Source organism: Andrographis paniculata, unplaced genomic scaffold, assembly GCF_009805555.1.
Source record: "Andrographis paniculata isolate CXL003 unplaced genomic scaffold, ASM980555v1 Contig69END, whole genome shotgun sequence".
NCBI classification, from domain to species: Eukaryota; Viridiplantae; Streptophyta; class Magnoliopsida; order Lamiales; family Acanthaceae; genus Andrographis; species Andrographis paniculata.
The window spans coordinates 8,489,824-8,509,519 of record NW_026137605.1 but is presented as its reverse complement, the minus strand read 5'-3'; the positions used below and the strand labels follow the sequence as shown (position 1 = coordinate 8,509,519).

The following is a 19,696-nucleotide window of genomic DNA, read 5'->3' as shown; positions in this document are numbered from 1 at the left end:
TTTTAGTATTATTTGGGAGAAAAAAAAAAATTATTCAATAGTAAAAAATCTTGAAAATTCACAAAAGAATGCAATTGTTGTTGTTGTTGTTATTGTTATTATTATTATTATTATTAGAACTGTATTTTTCGAATTATTTTTTTCATAAAATGTCATATTAAACGTATAATTTAAATATAAAATGTAAATCAAATTGTTTCAATCCAAACCCAAATTAAAGAAACATGTGTATTCTTTAGTATGTGATTTTTATTTTTTATTTTTGGAGATTTTTTATGTAATCTTTTATAAAAATAAAAGTAATATATTTTTATTGAAAATCATGCAAATAAATAGTTTAAATTTTTTATTTAGAATAAAAAACAATGCACCATATGAATGTAATGTTTTATAATTTTAATTTATAATTTTTTATATTAAATACGAAAAAATATCAATAATAACATTTTATTGTGAATTATTGATATTTTTAGAAAAACATATATATTATATATTGTGTGAATATATCTTATATTTTTATAATTATTTGTAATTAAAGAACGCATTCTATAAATAATATCATTGAAATATTTATTTTTATTCTCTGCTAAAAATATTTTTTTTAGCTTACAAAACTAGTAACGTATGGTAAAAGTGAACAAAACTGTCAGAAGGGCAGAATAGTCAAATCACATATGTTGCAAGTGCTTTATAAACTCCCCGCCCGTCCTTTGAAATTGATTGCGCCCGCACTCACTCCACATTCTCTAACCGAATTCCGTTCACGCAAAAACGATGAGAATTCTACGCCTCATTCTCTTCTTCTCCGTCGCCATCGCCGCCGCCATCGCCTCGGAGGCGGCGGCGGCGGAAGATCAGGAGCCTGCTCCTCCGACCACCGCCAACGCCTCCGAGTTCATCCGCACGAGCTGCGAGACGACGCAGTACCCGGAGCTCTGCTACCACTCTCTATCCGGCTACGCCAACGCAGTGCAGCAGGATCCGGCTCGGCTCGCGCTTGTAGCCATCGGCGTTAGCCTCTCACGCGCCACCGGTATGTCCGCCTACCTCGCGAACCTCACGCGCGGTCGGAATCGAAACGACTTCTCCGATCCACGCGCCGCCGCAGCGCTCCGCGACTGCTCCGCCGTGTTCGGCGACGCGGTAAGCCAGATGCGCGGCTCGATTAATCAGATGCGGCGGCTGTCGACGTTCGGCGAGGAGCTGAGGTTCCAGATGAGCAACGTGCAGACGTGGATGAGCGCCGCCTTGACGAACGAGGAGACGTGTACGGACGGATTCGACGGCGTGATGGACGATCCGATTAAGATCGACGTCTGTGATCGGACAGTCAGTGTGAAGGAAGTTACCAGCAATGCGCTGGCACTCGTCAACAGTTTCGCTGCCAATTGCTGATTAAACCTAAGGTTATATTTATATTTATATAGTATATAATTAATAATTAATTATTTATTTGCTAAAATTCATTATGAATTTATTAAATTGAGTGAAAAAAATATAATAATCAGTATTGTTCAATTTAATTTAATTTTTGTGTGGAGGAATCTGCATTCAGTGATGATTTGTGTGTTTGTGATTTTATTAGTAGAAAGTAGCAACAGAGTTGATCATTTATTGGTAGTTTCTGTGTGTGTGTTTTTTGTTTTTTTTTTTTTTTTGTTTTTTGTTGGTTTTTTTTTTTTTTGGGTGCAGTTATAGATAGAATTTTGTTTGGGAATATAATTAATATTGTCCTTATTTAAATTTATTTTTTTTATATATATAACTGTCATAAAAAAAATTTATTGTTTATTAGCAAACAAATACATTACCATTTTTACATTTTTCACTAAATAAAAAAATAAAAAAAAAAAAAAAAAAAAACAACAACAACACCAAAATAACAATTATTATCAACTTATACCAAAACTCATGCACAAATATTTGAGCACACTAGTGGATTATGTGGGAGTATTTTATTTTTTTTTTACTATAGAATGCAAAAAAAATAATAATAAAAAAAAATACTTTGAATCTCACCGCACAGTTTTATAAGACAGGATTATTATTTTGAATTTATAATTCAAGATAATATTGATAGTTTGTCAATTCATAACAAAAAAAAAAAAAAGAAAACAATCACCTAAAAAATTGAAGTATAACAATAACAATATATGATTTATATTAAAATATTATAAATGCATCATAACACATAAACTGATAGCACGGATAATTACTTATTCAAATCGGCATTGTTGATTCACCCGATATGCAAAAACTCTTACTCGAGTTTTTGCTCGAGTTTAGTTCGACACATTATACATTCTCATACATATATAATCGAAAGTAAAGAGTGTTCATTAAAGATTTATTAACAAAACATAAAATATAGACTACCAAGGCATTGATTGGACTAATACTATAATTAATTGTGTATGTATTAGTATTTATGTTTTTTAACATAAATATTGTATTGTTAATTTACATATTTTATACTAACAATATGAATTTCATAGTGTCACACAATACTAATTAATTTCGATCACCGCTTTATATATATATATATATATAAAGGTACAAATGTTTACCTGCGAAGTTTTGATTTTAAATATTAAAATTTTAAATTATAATAATTGTTTGATTTGATATAAATATATATATTGATGTGATGCTTTAAATATAAAATTATATTTTTATGTAATAAAATAAAATAAAAAAATTGAGTATTTGATTTGCCCTTTTTGAAAAAAAAAAATAAATTAGAATGACAAAATCATAGATAAAATCTAACAAATAAATAGAGTTACTAGTGAAATTTGTTTTGACATGGCTAATGATACCATTGTGACCAAACAATTATTCATCACAGGCTAAATTAATTAATTAATTAATTAATTATTAGCTGTTCAATCATGATTTATGTAGATCAAACTAATCACAATTGTATGAATAAGTTGGAAAAAAAATGACTAAATAGTTTTCTATATACATGGCGGAACTAGAAATCGAATAAAGAAGACTATTTTTCTTTTAAAATAACACAGTTTATTTATAAATGTATAATGATGATTCGGTAAGGCATAACAAAAATATCAGATCACACCGTATAGTGTATTAAATTTTTTTGGTATGGTATTAAAATTATACTAATATATCGCACCGAAAATTTGATATACCGAAAAATCAGTATAATAAATATACATATTGATACAATACTAAAATTTTGATACATCAGTTTTCATATCGAAATACTGAAATTAAAAATAATAATTTTGATATTAATATATTGAATTATTGGTATATGTCGATGTACTAAGTATTAATATCCTGAAATTATTTTACTATATATAACAATATCAAACTATATATCATTATTGTACCGAGAAAAAAAAAATCAAATCGATAGGATATTATACAATTCTGAAATTTTTTATATACCAAAATTTAAAAATTTTCAGTAATAAATCAATTTGGTACTGAATTTTTTTGTTATACTAACATTTTGAATATTTTTAATTATTTTTTACTATATATGTAAAAAATATATATATATATTATAATTAAATTTAAAGGATGGGTGGGGCTAAGGCAAATGGAAATATTAAATACGTACAATTTTCATATAATTAGAAATATTTCAGACTACAATATGTCATTGCAATTACTATAATTAAGAGTAGGTTTTTTATGTGACCGATCGAATTAGACAATACATTTTGACATTTTTTATTTCTTGCAAAATCTATTTATTTGATAATTTATGAAAATATGATTGATTAATTATGTTGAATTAGAAGTTGATTTAAAATTGTACTCCCTCCGTCCCACATAACTTGTCATTTTATTTTTTGGAAATATAATTATACACTTTAATTACATTTTAAATTTTATATTTTATAATTTTAATCTAAATTAAAGTATTTAGTTATCTTAATCTATAATTATTTTTATTATACAATAATTATTTTTACTAATACGCTTTTTAATTACTTACTAATTATATTTTACCTAAATTCGCGTATCTACCTTAACGCGCCCAAATTACCTAGGACGAAGGGAGTACTAAATTAGACCCATGCATTTTCTGGAGTTTCGTTTTAATTTTTTTTTTCTTAAAAAAATGCATTATTACTATTTGATATTATTTTAAAAAATATAATAAGCGAAAAATAAATAAACAATACAAATAAAAAAAATAAAATAATAATAAAAAAAAACTAATTTTAACTATTCAATAAATCCACAAAGTATCAAAAAAAACAAGAACAAGAGTAACTTATAATAAACTAATAATCAGTTTGCCCCAAATTAGAGGGGTTTTTTGAGGTTTTATGATAAATTAATAAATAATAGTAGTATATTATTAGTTAGTGGACCTATGTAAATATTTTTGATATTTTTGTCTTTTTATTTTATGTATAAATAATTATATATGTAATAGTATATTTACAATTTAAATAAAAATAAATAGTATTTGAATATTAGTATATTATTATTTTTTAAAAAATAAAAAAATAAAACTTTAAAATGAGACATAATGATAAAAAAAAATAATAATAATAATAATTAGAACGATGGCATGGGAGTAAATAATTTGGAAAGTATAAACAAAAAGCTTCAACACAACGGCCCCACTCATATTATCAAACTTATTTTTATATCAGTTGTAGAAATTGACAAATTTTGAAAACAATAATACTAATGCAAAGTTAATTAATTTGCGTATGTCAATATTTTAAAATTTACCTAAAAAAAAAAAAAAAACAAATAGATAAACGGGTGGACCAAAAAATTGGAATTATTAAAAATAAATAATATAGTATATGATAAATAAATAAAATGAACTTGTATGTTTGGAAGAATGAATGAGAGATAAACACGTGGAAGGCACGTGAAAGACAGTTTGGATTGAAAGGGATATGTCTGTCTCTCCTCTCCGTCTGTATTTCCATTTCCGTTTCCGTTTCCATTTTTCTTTTTGCTTTTCAATTTTCAATTAATATATTTACATAAATAATTACTCAATATATTTTAACAGTAGAAGTAAAAAATTGAACCCACGGTCAAACATACACAAACTAAGATTTTTATTGTCAAGTCATATTATAATTTGCCTTTATTTCAAAATTTCATATATATATATAAATATTAATTTTAAAAATTGAGCTGGCTAGACATGATCTCGTCCGAAAATTTTTGGGCCTATTTCTTAGGCTCAAACACGATTTTTTCGTGTCGTGCTCGAATCGGGCTTTCGAATCGTACTTATTTTTGCCATCTTTACAATATACTACTCCCTCCGTCTCACAATTATAGTTTGGGTTGTATTTGACACGAAATTTAAGGAATATTGATATTATAGTGGTAGTGGATAAAAACTATTGATTAAAGATTTTTTTACTCTTGTGAGTGTATTAGTGTAAAAAGTAGTGGCAATTGTGTAATAATAATGAAAAAGTAAGGATAATTTTATAGTGATATGGTTATTTATAGAAATGAGACTATTATTTTAGAATGAACAAAAATGATAAATATGACTATTGTATTGGGACGGAGTGAAGTATCATACATATGTATATATATATGCATTATATGGAGGTTGTAGACATTTTTTAAGTATATTTATTTACTGATTCAGGTATGTTTCTTTTTAATTTTCATTTCATCCATTTTGTATGTTAATGAATATAATATCTAGAATAATGTGTTCTTTTATCCACTTTTTAGATTATAATATATTTATAATGTTTTATTTTAATACCACAAACATTTTCAAGAGATATGATATAATTTCACGTAAGAATATATCGATACCGAAACTGACTCTGCGTAAATTCCAAACAAAATAAAAAGTCATATTAGGCAAACTATGTATGACATAATGCATCAGGATTTGAACCTATAATCTAGTAATCACAAATCAATCTCTTACCGAACTATTAATATTTATTATTATTATTATTATTATTATTATGTTATAACGTCATGCAAAATTTTTGTGAAATAATAACCCAAAATATAATTGTAAGGATATTCATGTACCACCATGCCAAAGTTTTTTCTCCTAAAAATAAATACACAGTAAATTTAGGAGGAAACAAAAACTGATGTCTGACAGTTATTAGCCACGTGGCAACATATGAAAGAGATACTTTTGTGAAATTACTCTCCGACCACATTTTTTATGCACTCGTCAAATTAATTAATCACTAATTTAAAAAAACAAAAAAGGAATTTTGTCACATGCACAAAAATTTAGCTTCACGAGGCCTTCGTGCCTACACTACACATCTAAATTAAATTTAGCATTTGCCAATAAGCATTTTTATTTTGATTTGTAATATTTATATATATAATCTTTGTCTTTAACTTTAATACGATGTAAATGACTGTTTTAAATTGTTGGATAAAATGGTCATTTACATCATCTAATATTTTACTATTTTTTTATTACTTATATTTCTCATGTTGTTTTATTTTAAATAAATTGGTGATTAGGTATGATGTTTTGAATAAGAATTATGTGTCGGCTATAATTATTTTTATGAAAATTGAAATTTTAAACAATGAAATAAGTAAACCATAAACACACAAGAATAAAATAAAAAATAAAAACAAATCTTTAAAGTGTGTTTTGTTATTATTTTTTTTGTTTTTTATTAGTACTTAGAAATCATACTATATATTTATAAAGTATCATTATTAATCATAATCATGAGACACTAAAGAAATTAAAAAATAAAAATAAATATCAAAGAGAACAGTCTAAGCAATAATTCAATAATAATACCCTTTTTATTCATCTAAAGAAAATATAAAATTGCATAAAATATAAAACAGTAAAATTGCTTTATGTAAGAATTTAAAGATATATCCGTTATACAAAAGAAATCGTAAAAATTAGACATAAAAATAGTATTGTTATTTTCATTAGTTAAATTAAATGTTTCATTAGATATCTGTCGTTGTATTTTATCACATGGTAGCTAAATTAAGGGGAAAAGAAATACTAAAATTATTGGTTTTATTGGAATTACATATATCATATCATATGTATTACAATTAATTAATTATAAACCATTTTACATATAAAAAAATCATTTTTTAAAAAAAAATATATATTAATATTCTTTCTTAATTTATTTTCCACTCATATTCAAATATGATTTAAAATAACTTTTTTTTTTTTCGATAATGTGGGAGCTTTTGGTAAACTACAAAAGCACATAATAGCCTGCAAACTAAATTCGACAAATCCCAAACATAGAATATCATTTTTGTCCCATGCATAATATATGTGTATATATATGAACCAGCAATACGATGACGTGTGGAAACAACCAAACAACAATAAAACGCTTCCAGAAGCTTCTGTTTTCACGAACTGCATATCTTTATTTGAAGGTGTACGTGTGCATGCATGCACGCCAACCATATATCTATATCTATTCCTACGTGTCTGTGCCTATATGCCTGCATACTTCATTTTCACTACCTTAATTAATGCATCTACTGATGGGACTCCCTACGTTAAAAAAATAATTAATAACTCATATTCTTATCGCTTTAAATTTTTGAGTAAAATGGTAATTTCAATATCTAACATAGTATCAGAGATTTGCATAATGTATTAACGTACGTAGCGCAGATGCATAATACATAGTCATATGTGCATTATATATATATAGAGGTATATAGGTATGTCTATAATATCATTAATTTGCTCATAATGGATACTCATACTTCTTTACCTCTCCTAAGGTTCTTACTTCTATTCGTCCTTAACCAAATTATGACCACTACTATTGCAAATTACACTTCTATTTGCACCCTAACACCCTACCCCAACCTATGCAACTCCCTCACCACCATCTCCCAACAAACTCTAGTCAAAAACGTTGTCGATTTGCACGCCGCGAGCCTTCGAGTGACCCTCGCTAGAGTACAAGAAGCCCGAAGCCACATTGCGACGAAGATCAAACGATCTTTGCTCAATAAGCTAGAGCGAACAGCTTGGATCGATTGCTCGGAGCTGTACGAAGACACAATCCACCATCTCAATCGATCGATCGGTGCTACAAGCACGATCGACTTCCACGATGCTCAAACATGGCTCAGCGCCGCAATCGCCAATCAAGAAACGTGCGAGAATGGATTCCGCGACTTCAATTTGTCGGTCGATCATTTTCGATCCTCCCCATTCGTCGGCCTAACCAAATTTCTAAGCAACTCCCTTGCTATTAGTAAGGCTCGGGTTGCGGATAACTCCGACGAGATAATTGGCACAAATCAACGGCGAAAACGGCGCAATCATCGCCGTCGCTACGACTTCCGAGATTGGGCTGTCGCCCAATCGTCGGATGCGCCTATGAAGGCCGATATCGTCGTGGCGCGCGACGGCACCGGAGATTATATGAGTATTTCGGAGGCTTTGAAATCAATTTCGAAGGGAAGGAAGGGAGAAGGAATGGAAAGGATTGTGATATATGTGAAGAAGGGTGTTTATATGGAAAATGTTGAGGTTAAGAGATCGATGAAGAATATCATGATGATCGGAGATGGGATAGATCGGACGGTCGTGGTTGCTAGCAAGAGTGTTCAAGATGGATTTACCACCTTCCGATCAGCAACCGTCGGTAATTAAATTAAGCCTTCATAATAATAATAATAAGAATAATGAAATTGATTGATATAAAATAAATGTAAAAATATACGTACAGGTGTCTCCGGCGACGGCTTCGTAGCAATCGGAATGACATTCAGGAACGCCGCCGGCGCCGAGAAGCACCAAGCCGTCGCCCTCCGGTCAAGTTCCGATCACTCAATCTTCTACAAATGTAGCTTCGAAGGCTATCAGGACACTCTCTACGTTCACTCGCAGCGGCAATTCTACCGCGACTGCGACATCTACGGCACCGTCGATTTCATCTTCGGCGACGCCGCTTCGATCTTCCAAAACTGCAATATATACATCCGAAAGCCATTGCCGCATCAGACGAACACCGTGACAGCGCAGGGAAGAAAAAGCCCTAACGAAAACACCGGAATCGTCATCCAGAACTCCGTAATAACCGCCGCCTCAGATCTGATCCCCGTCCAGAGACTATATTCGAGCTATCTCGGCAGACCGTGGAAGAAGTACTCGCGAACGGTTTTGATCAAGTGTAGAATCGACGGCGTGGTGGATCCGGCCGGCTGGAGTCCGTGGAGCGGCGATTTTGGTCTGAGCACTCTGTATTACGCCGAGTATATGAACGTCGGAATCGGAGCGAGAACAGAGGCGAGAGTCAATTGGCCAGGATTCCATGTTATAGGCAGAGCAGGGGAGGCCGGAATGTTCGCCGTCGGGAATTTCTACAGCGGAGATCAATCGTGGATTGCGGCCGCCGGAGTACCCTTCACGGCGGGCGTGTGACTTGTTGGGGAAGTTAATTAGGGACTGTTTGGTTGGACGTAGAAAACATAAATTAATTTGTGAATGACGTACGTATTTATACGAATTCGTATATCGTATATAACCTGCTAAAAATGTTTACTGTTGAAGTAACATAGGCAGTTTGGAATGGTAAGGACGTAGGTGAGGGTTTGAATTTCAAATTGAATTTGATAATTGAATACTAAAATTTATAATTTAAATATTTATTCTTTTTTTTTTTTATTTTGATCCGTCCCAAAATAAAAAAAAAATTTAGTAATTCTAATACTTACCTACTATTAAAATTATTCTCAAAACTTATCCTATATTCAGACATAATCATCTGTCTCACTAACACTTTCTATCTCTCTATCCCGCACGCATAGTGTGTATATATTCTACATACACACATGTGTATGTATATTTATTATGTGTATAGAGATTGGAGGAGAGGGTATTTTTATGATAGAGGATCTCATAGGCCCTACACATTACAAATATATCATTATAATAAATTTTTATGTCGAGAATATTTTAGGTTTTTTATTTATATTATATTTTAATATATTATTAATATTTCTAAAATTTCATGGCCACTCGATTTGGTGACGCGGAATTCATTTGACAACAATTACTTCCAGAACTTGCAATGGAAGCGTGGTCTTACCTGTCGAGTAATAGGTTATACCAATGAAGATCGTGCGATAATTTATTTTTTAAGTTGTTTTGTGAAACTTGTGATGTTTGTATCAAATGTATGTTTCATTCTAACCATACTTCATCATTGTATGTTTTAATGTCTCTTTTTAAGAATTGGATGCATTGGAATAATTATAACTGCTTCTATGGAGTTGAATCAAATAAAATTTAATTTGAATTATATGCAGATAGCAAATAAAATATAAATTAATTGCACGAAATATGTTAATATAATATAAATTAAAAATAAATAAATGTTTACCAAGTTTTGTGTTTTTTATATTTTATGTGCTACGGTCCTCCTAATCATTCCCAATACTTATATAAGATATATAAAAATAAAAAAGCGTTTACCAAGTTTTGTGTTTTTGTATTTTATGTGCTAGCTGTCGTCCTAATCATTCCCATTTTTTTTTTTTTTTTTGTCTTATTTGTATTGTATTTTTATTAGTAAATTGAAAAAAAAAAATAGTATCATTTATTAAGATTTTAATTTGAATTTATATTTAAATAATATTTTAATATAATATTTTGTAAAAAAATTAAAAATTATAATCTAAATAATATTAATTTCAAATTAAAATTATAAAAGAACAATCTTTGTTAAAATGAAAATATCTAAAATATCATTGGGTTTAATGAGTTGAAAATGCATAATGTGAAATACTAATATTTTCAATAAATAAAAATAAGAATAAGAAGAAGTCAATAATCGAATAGAAACCAATATAAATTACAAATAAAAATAAATTATTTAAATGAATCAACTCTGGTCAGTGGCCGGTACGTACGGCCGGTAAAAGACAATACAAGTGGAACGTAGAAAATATGATTTTATATTTTGCAACACAAAATAATTGGATATATATAACAATAATAATAATAACAACAAGGTAAAAAAATATACAAAAAAATTGCAAGGCCATCCTATAGTACAACGCAAAATCATGGAGTATTTCTTCGACAGGGCAAAAGTTATGAACAAATTTCATATATATATATATATGTATAATATATGTATGTATATACAAAAGAATACATATATAATCTTTTCTACCTAATTGTTCACCGGCCGCTTCCCGTGGGGATCTTCAGGCCGTCTTCCCCGCCGGTGCTGTGGCTGCTGCCGTCGGGGGCTCGTCAGCTCGAACGTACTTCCACTCGGCGTCGCATTTTGTTGTGTGCTTCCCATAACGCCCGACGTGCTACTGCCGCCGCCGCTTAATGTGCTTGTCGACTCGTAGGATCGGGAACTCGACGTATCGAATGGGGCGGTCACAGTCGATCCAACTGTACGGCTAAGCCTTCTGTACCGGGACCCCGGGTACCCTGGCCGCGTCGGTACTCGAAGATCGGAAGGCTTTCTCGACAACATCACGCCCACGCGCTCCATGTCTGGCCGTAGATCCTTCTCAGATTGGACACACATCAACCCTATCCATACGCAGAAGGATATTTGCTCGAAATCTGAGGATGCCACCAGCAACGGATCGATGATTTCCGGAATTCTATCTTTCTTGTATAGTTTATACACCTAAAAAATCGAAAGAAATCGATGGGTCAAACGAATATGTAAATAAAGAAACGAAAAAATTTAAGCTTTTAAGTGAAATTGTCGTTTAACATGGTATCAGAGTCGAGACGTCTTAATGTTCTTCAATAGAAGAACACTTGGTCTCATCTTTTGACCGTTTTAAGAAAGGTTCTTTGAAGATTTATGTCATCTTGTGACATCAGTAGTAGTCCGAATATGTGAATTACAACAACTCTGACCTGTTCTTGCAAGCAATTAATTTAGCCATTACTGGAAGGTCAAGCAAATAGTTCGTTCGCCATGTAGTTGGGTGCAAAATGAATCACCAAAAATTTTTCAATAACACAAGATAATTATGGGTCCGCGTTCATTAAGCGCTCCAGGAAAACTACACCAGAAATCAATTTTTAGTCTATCGATTTTACCCAAAATTGGACCTTAAAATTTAATGCATTCATTAAGAGCGCCATGGAAGTCCACACTAGAAATCAATTTTTAGCCTCCATGAGTCGCGTATACAAGGATGTAAAAACTTAAGAAATTCACATCATCACAAATCATAGAGAAAACACTCGATTTTGCCCAAATTGAACCTTTTCAAAAAATTTAATATGGTGATGTTCTAATATAGATTATAAGCTATTCTAGATTACCAGTTATCAGCAGGTTGGATATCGAAACCTTAATGCACCGAAATGTACTCTAAAGTTCAAGTTCTTACCCATTCAAGCAAGCTCCTCGAATCCGGATCCTTGTTAAAAGTCGAGTTTTTCTGTCCGGTAACCAGCTCAAGAACGACAACTCCAAAGCTGAAAACATCAGACTTTTTAGAAAGATTGCCATGCATTAGGTACTCCGGAGCCATATAACCACTGCAATCAAATTAACATGTTAGTTCAGCAATTTCAATGAATTTGACAGGCAATGCTATCTAACTGAATATCGAACGCCAGATATAGAACAACAAAAGTGTTACTTCTCCAAATTTGTCGAAAAGCATACTTGGTACCAGCCGCACGGGTATTGATATGAGTTTGATCTTCAGGAAAGAGGCGAGCCATACCGAAGTCTGCAATCTTGGGAACCCATTTATCATCAAGCAAGATGTTGCTGGCTTTGATGTCGCGATGTATGATCGTACAGTTTGCGTCATTGTGAAGATAGCTCAGACCCTTTGCAACGCCGGTTATAACATCATACCTTCGCTTCCAATCAAGCAATTCTCGCTTCTCAGATTCTAAATAAATACCACACAAGTATGAGTCAATATCAAACATTAATAGATCCTGTTTCTTGCAATGTAAAACTACAAATCCATTCCAGAATCATATCATATCATAACAACCTTCGCTTCCAATAGAGCAATTCCAGCTTGTCGGATTCTAAACTATTAGCACACAATTACGAATCGATATCAAACATTAATTGAATCTTGTTTCTTGCAGCATAAAACTATAAATCAATTCCAGAATCATAATTCATAACACAGAAGATTATGATTTCACCAAATTCTTGCTATGTGTTGTCAATGCAGGAGAAAGAGTAATGTCTAATTATTGAAAAATCAAGTCGAACAAAACCGAAGAAAACTCACTGAAGAGAAGCTTGTCGAGGCTGTCGTTGGGGATGAATTCGTAAACAAGAAGCCTTTCTTCACCATCAGCACAGAATCCCAACAAATGCACCACATTTCTGTGCTGAACGCGGGACAGAAGCTTGGCTTCAATCTGGAACTCTCTGTTCCCCTGCAATGATCGCTGCGACAGCCTCTTCACTGCAATTTTTCGGCCATCGTCCAAAGTGCCCTAATCGAAGTCATAATTCACAGCCACAAGCCCTAATCATATCCTTACTCAAAATTTCCCCAATTCAATTTGACCTAATCGATGGATTTCAACCAAAACCCTAATTCAATTCCAGCGCAGCAGGGGAATAACGACGTAATCGAAATTCCAAATACATACCTGGTAAACCGCGCCGAATCCACCTTCCCCAAGCTTCAGCGACGGGTGAAAATCCTTGGTTGCTGCGGAAAGCGCCTGAAATGAAAACTGCTTCTGCTCTTGTTCCGCAAATCTCTCTATGTCTACATCGTCTCTATCTTCTTTGGTCAATGAAACAACAAAACTCGGTCGTATAAACTTCAGACTACAAAAAAAAAAAAAAAAAAAAAAAAAAAAACCCAACACGACAGCCAATTGCTGTGTCGAATTGAAATAAATTAACCACAAGTTCAAAGTACCTCTGTTCGCGTGGTTTGTGAAAGGTCTGAATAAGTTCCGGAAGAAGCTCTTGGATTTACTCATCAGATCAGGCCAACAACATTTCATCGAAGAATCGCAAACTACTGTACTCGGATTGAGCTCTGCAGGCGAATAAATGATTTCGCATTTTTTTACCCCAAAAAAATTGCGTATAAAATCGAGTTATCCAGCGCCAAAATGGCGACAAGAGAGCAGACGTGTTGACCTAAACAAAGCACTTTTGGAGAAGAAGAAGAACAGCGACAAGAAAAGGAAGCGAAGTCGAAAGCCTCAAGTTGCATTCCGAATGGACAGAACAATTTTGTCCTTGCAAAACAAGCATATGTATTTTATTTTTATTTTTAATTATATATTTTTGTATGAAGAAACTGACACGCACTATGCAAACTGCCATAGTCAACGCTTGGAAAATAAAATTAAAAAATTGTAAATTTATTTATTATGATATCCGTATTTCATTAGCAAAGTTTATTCCAAATTTTATGATTTGAATTCTCTTTTATATATATTATTTTTTTCATAAAATTCCATCAGAGTATTATTTCTATATCAAATTTAAATTAAATTTTTTTAAATTCATCAAAAGAACTACACACAATTAATTATTAAATATAAAATATTATTTTTATATTATTATGTTATTTCCGTTTACTATATTATTTTTGTCTATCGTCAATTTATTCATTTATTTTTTATATATTACCTTTATCCGGCTCTAAAGATTTCATTTAGTTTTTTCGGGTTGATCTTTGAATATTAATTATTATATCAAAATATAGTACAAATTAATAAAAAATTACAAAAATTCTTCCATCGGTGTCTTTAATACTAATATAATGACATTTGTACCAAAAAAAAAAATTAATGTTAAATGGAGGGAATATTGATTTTGAATATTAATTATTATATAAAAATATAATTATAAATTTTGGATGTGAATATTAATTATTAATGTTAAGAATAATAACGTCAAATACAAATGAATAGATCGGTTGTATAATGAGATACTACTATTTTCCGTATCCTTTAAAAAAAAAATCAAATTAAAACATTGACAAAAAAAACTCAAAGCTCCAAAATAATCATACAAGCATTTTTTAACAAAGAGAGTAATGTCATTTAAAGTGGGTTTAGTTGGAGTATGTGAAGATTTTATACCACATTATTTATTAATTTTCTAAAATAATATCAAATAAAATATTTATTTTTAGTTTTATATTAAAGTAAAAATTAATTTTACTTTTACTCACACTAAATCTGATTATTATAAGAGAATTTTGGATATTAGAGTTTATTTATATTATTAAAAGAAAATTAAATAAAATATATAGAGTAATAATTATAGTCTGTTCACTCAACATTTTTTAATGGAACAATTTTTCATAAATATTATTAAAAAGTACAAATATGCATATATATTAATATAATATATATCATTTATTCATAAAAAATCAATTATTCAACACAAAGTATTTCTTTTTTATATTATTAACACAGTTTCTTCTACCACATATAAAAAAAAATAATTAATCGTATAAATTGTTGCTATTAATGTAACATTTTCAAATGTATGGAATTGGTCGCAAATAATTATGCCACTGCTTATTAATACATAAAAGGAAATTACAAATATGTCAAACTTAAGTATATATATATACATAATATTTATAAATTGTCACGAGTGTTTTATTAGTAAATTAATTAGCTGACAAAGTATAAGATTTGAAATTAATGCTACTCCCTTTATTTGTGCGTGAAGAATTGGTCAAAATTAATTAGGTATGTCAATAAATCATACTTAACCCAATCGAATTTTCTTATTTTAGTATTATTTTAAGCTTTTACTTTTTATTATTTAATAAATAATATTCTTTCCGTTATGTCTCAAGCACCTGCAACATTTCCAAAATATGAAATAATTAATTATACTTAATCTCTACCTCACACTTTATTTTCTTACATTATCCAAATAAAAAGATAAAATATATATTTCTCTCTCCATCGCATCACTTAATTTCTAAATTATCCTACTTAATACTACTCATCTAAAAACTCGTGCCAAAAATAAATTTAATAATTGTTCAAGCTTAATATTTGAGTCCTTTAAGTATGGAAGTAAAATTTATAAATTTTTAATTTAAATAAGATTAAAATTGATAAAAATATATATATATATATTATTAATATGATCAAAATTGATAATTGTAATATATAATGAAATCAAAAATAATTTTTGCACTATTTATTTTTTTTTTTTTTTGAGTGAAAGCTAGAGTATTTTATAGTCATAAATGTTCTGCAATAGATAAATTTTAAAAATCGAATATCCTAGAGTTCTTTTTATATTTTTCCATTTTGTATTATAATATTTTTTCCATTTTTCGCTATAAAATATTACATTAAACTCATATATTTTTATATAAAATCTCATAATTTTCATTCACTTTGTCTAACTGTTAAGGTCATGTGTATGGTAGAGATGAAAGATTTTAATAGTGGCATAATTAATAAATAATTAAAAAATATATTAGTAAAAAGAATTACATTACAATATAAATAATTATATATTAAATTTAAAATAAATAATTAATTTAATTTAGAGAAAAAAGGAAAATTATAGATTAAATATTTTTAATGTAATTAAAATGTGAAATTATTTTCTAAATATTAATGTGATATAAGATATAGGACAGATTAAAATAACAAATAAACACGAAATATGAGATGGAATGAGTAATTATTTTACCTTAAATATACAAAAAGAACAAAAAATAAAAATAAAAAAAAAAGGCGTAAAAAGCATGAGTGAACAAAGTTATGGATATTTTCTTTTAATAAAAATTATATACAAATTTTTTCAAAACTATTAATATATCACATATATTTATTATTTTTATATTTGTTGCATATTTATCTACGCATCACATTAAAAAATATTCATTCAAATTATTTTACAAAACAAACACATGTGATCTTTCTAATTTGAGTTATTATTGTTGTTGTTATTATTATTATTATTATTCTCAAAATTTCTGTAGAAATATCATTGAATACATATTTCTCATACAAAATATTATGTAATGATTATTTTATTTAAAATTATTAAAATATTAAATATTTTAAAAATGAAAAAGAAAGAAAAACACACACACACAACTTAGGTATATTTGTTTTCGATGATTTTGAAATTTTTTGATTTGAATTAATGTTAAAATAATATTTGATTAGATAATTTGTAATATATATATATTCAAAAGATGTACTTCCTCTGTCCAAAAGAGTTATCTTGTTTTTGTATTTTCGTCCATTCCAAAACAATTGTTTCGTTTCCTTATATAGTAATTATGGTCTCTATTTTATAACAAAATTATTTCTACTTTTTCAAACTATCCCCAATTATTACTCCAACATACTTTTAAACAAAAAAAACAAGGGTATTTTAGTTTTTTAGATTCTACTTTATACTCATTTTCAATTAAATATTATTATTCCTTAATTATCTTGTCAATCTCCAATAAGACGTATCTTTTGGGACAGATGGAGTATAATTCAAATAATAAATTTTGAAAATTTTGATAAAAAAAAACGATAGAATTTTTTATTTTTTAAATTCTAAATAAAAAAATACTAATTTATTTAACACATATTTTAAATATAAAATAATTATATTTTTATATGATAAACGGTCATTTTTAAATGTAATAAATTTTATTATAAAAATATAAAGTTATAGTACAAGAAAATAGGTATTGGGCCAATAGGCCCATTTAAGAGCTGCAAGCCTCATATAATTTGCTCTCGTTTTGCATTTAATTGTCAATAAATAAAAAACATTATACTTAATAAGTATTTAATACTCCCTCCCCGTCTCACGTATCATGTCTAAGTTGCGTTTCTGTCCGTCCCATATACCATGTCACTTTTTTTTTGAAAATGATTATATACTTTAATCTCATTTTAAACTTTTAAATTTTAATTATTTTTTAAAAATTTTAATTAAACTAATTAGTTATCTTAATCTTAATTTATATTTATTTATACTATAGGATAATTATTTTTACTAATATATTTTTAATTATCTACTAATTACACCCCTTCTAAAATACCGTGTTTACAGTGTAGCGGACACGGCATGTGGGACGGACAGAGTAGTATTTAGTTTCATATAAATATAAATATTAAAACAAAATAAGTAGATTGAAATAAGATACAAGTAAGCTATAAGCATAACAGTAAATTATTTTGTTATTTTTTCCTTACTATTCAATATATTAATTTTTTTAATAAAACATCGTATTTTTAATCATATAAAATATTATATTTAATTACTCCATCTGTCCCATATCGTGTCTGCTACACCGTAGACATTGTATTTTAGGAGAGATGTAATTAGTAGATAATTAAGAATGTATTAGTGAAAATAATTATTCTATAATATAAATAATTATAAATTAAGATTAAGATAACTAATTAGTTTAATTAAAATTAAAAAAATAAAATTTAAAAATTTAAAATGAGATTAAAGTGTGTAATCGTGATATAATATGTGGGACGGATAGAAACGGCAACGTGGACATGGTATCTGGGACGGAGGGAGTATTATTTTAACCTAAAACATATATAAAATACTAGTAAAAATATCAAACAGTTACATAGGAATTTTGGATAAACTTAATTTAATATTTTAATAGAAAGTTTATTTCGAATTCAATCTTAAATAAATTTTAAAAAAAAATGAAATAAAAATTGGACAAGTACTATAGAGATAATTAACATCTCGGTATATATATTAAAATATTAAACTCATACTTTATTTAAATAATAGTCTTTGCCAGAAGAGAATATTCGACAATCATTAGGAGAACGTGTGATTCATTAATTAATGTCCGATCTAATTAATCCAGATTATAGAGTATTTATTAAAAATATTATACTCAGTCGGTCTCAATTCAACAGTGTTGTTTATTATTTTTGTCCGTTTCAAAATAATAGTCTTATTTTCATAAATAATTATATCACCGTAAAACTACCCTTACTTTTTCATTTTTATTATACAATTGTCACTACTTTTTACACTAATACATTCACAAAGGCAAAAAAATCTTTTATCCATACTTTTTACCGACTATCAATATTTTTTAAATTTCGTGTCCAATTCAAGACTATATTTATGGGACGAAGGGAGTATTAAAACTTTACTTTTTTAAAAAAAAAAATGGTTTTTTTATAAAAACTCAAAAATAACTTAAAACCCAACAAACATTTCCTTTACTTTTATAAATGTTTTATTTTAATATAAATAAATAAAATTGGGTAGCCAAAGCTTTATTTAAGTAGTTATTTAATATGATAACTATATATATATATATTATATATCAATAATTTTAAAAATTTTAAAAATACATATATAAACCTAGCCTAATTTTCATAAAATTTAGTAATTTTAATTGATCAATTAAATATTAGCATCTAATATTTATATTTACCTTTTATAACAGGGTAGTTAACATTAGAAATATATTATATTTGTATAATTATTTTACAAATGTTCTTATATTAGTATTACAAGATACCAATAGAAGTATTTTTATATATTTTTTTAATTTGTACTTACATTTTAACATAATAATTAATATTAAAAATCAATATACAAAAAGTAAATGAGACCTTTAGAATCGGAGAAGGTTAATATTATACAAATTTATGCCACTTTTTTATTATAAAAAATATATATGTTTATTGATTTTTTTAAAAAATATTTATATCCGGTTAAATAAACACAAATATTGGAGTATAGATATAGGT

General features: G+C 28.5%; 3 protein-coding genes across 4 annotated transcripts; 2 read left to right on the top strand and 1 right to left on the bottom strand.

Annotated features, from left to right (window-relative positions):
- Positions 1 to 705: 705 nt before the first annotated feature.
- Positions 706 to 1,558, top strand: LOC127263442 (21 kDa protein-like). Its single transcript, XM_051292457.1, has one exon. It carries the CDS (start codon positions 775 to 777, stop codon positions 1,393 to 1,395), a length of 621 nt encoding a protein of 206 aa, XP_051148414.1. The 5' UTR covers positions 706 to 774; the 3' UTR covers positions 1,396 to 1,558.
- A 6,116-nt stretch (positions 1,559 to 7,674) lies between these two features.
- LOC127263435 (pectinesterase-like) lies at positions 7,675 to 9,593 on the top strand. Its single transcript, XM_051292448.1, has 2 exons — positions 7,675 to 8,615; positions 8,700 to 9,593. The coding sequence occupies exons 1-2, from the start codon at positions 7,709 to 7,711 to the stop codon at positions 9,392 to 9,394; spliced, it is 1,602 nt and encodes a 533-aa protein (XP_051148405.1). The 5' UTR covers positions 7,675 to 7,708; the 3' UTR covers positions 9,395 to 9,593.
- A 1,471-nt stretch (positions 9,594 to 11,064) lies between these two features.
- Positions 11,065 to 14,179, bottom strand: LOC127263437 (cysteine-rich receptor-like protein kinase 43). Of its 2 annotated transcripts, none has more exons than XM_051292450.1 (6): positions 13,870 to 14,179; positions 13,592 to 13,731; positions 13,222 to 13,432; positions 12,630 to 12,864; positions 12,349 to 12,499; positions 11,065 to 11,627 (listed from the first exon to the last, which is right to left on the bottom strand). In XM_051292450.1, exons 1-6 carry the CDS (start codon positions 13,955 to 13,957, stop codon positions 11,151 to 11,153), a joined length of 1,302 nt encoding a protein of 433 aa, XP_051148407.1. In that variant the 5' UTR covers positions 13,958 to 14,179; the 3' UTR covers positions 11,065 to 11,150. The 2 variants fall into 2 exon arrangements, with proteins under 2 accessions (XP_051148407.1, XP_051148408.1); XM_051292451.1 differs by having other exon boundaries at positions 13,592 to 13,728.
- Between the last annotated feature and the right edge of the window lie 5,517 nt (positions 14,180 to 19,696).

Coding starts and splice junctions, on each gene's coding strand:
- LOC127263437 (XM_051292450.1), bottom strand. CDS start 13,957: ATGAAATGTTGTTGGCCTGATCTGATGAGTAAATCCAAGAGCTTCTTC. Junction 13,433..13,591: donor GATTCGGCGCGGTTTACCAG/GTATGTATTTGG, acceptor GACTTCGATTAG/GGCACTTTGGACGATGGCCG. Junction 11,628..12,348: donor CGAGGAGCTTGCTTGAATGG/GTAAGAACTTGA, acceptor TCGATTTTTTAG/GTGTATAAACTATACAAGAA.
- LOC127263435 (XM_051292448.1), top strand. CDS start 7,709: ATGGATACTCATACTTCTTTACCTCTCCTAAGGTTCTTACTTCTATTC. Junction 8,616..8,699: donor CTTCCGATCAGCAACCGTCG/GTAATTAAATTA, acceptor ATATACGTACAG/GTGTCTCCGGCGACGGCTTC.
- LOC127263442 (XM_051292457.1), top strand. CDS start 775: ATGAGAATTCTACGCCTCATTCTCTTCTTCTCCGTCGCCATCGCCGCC.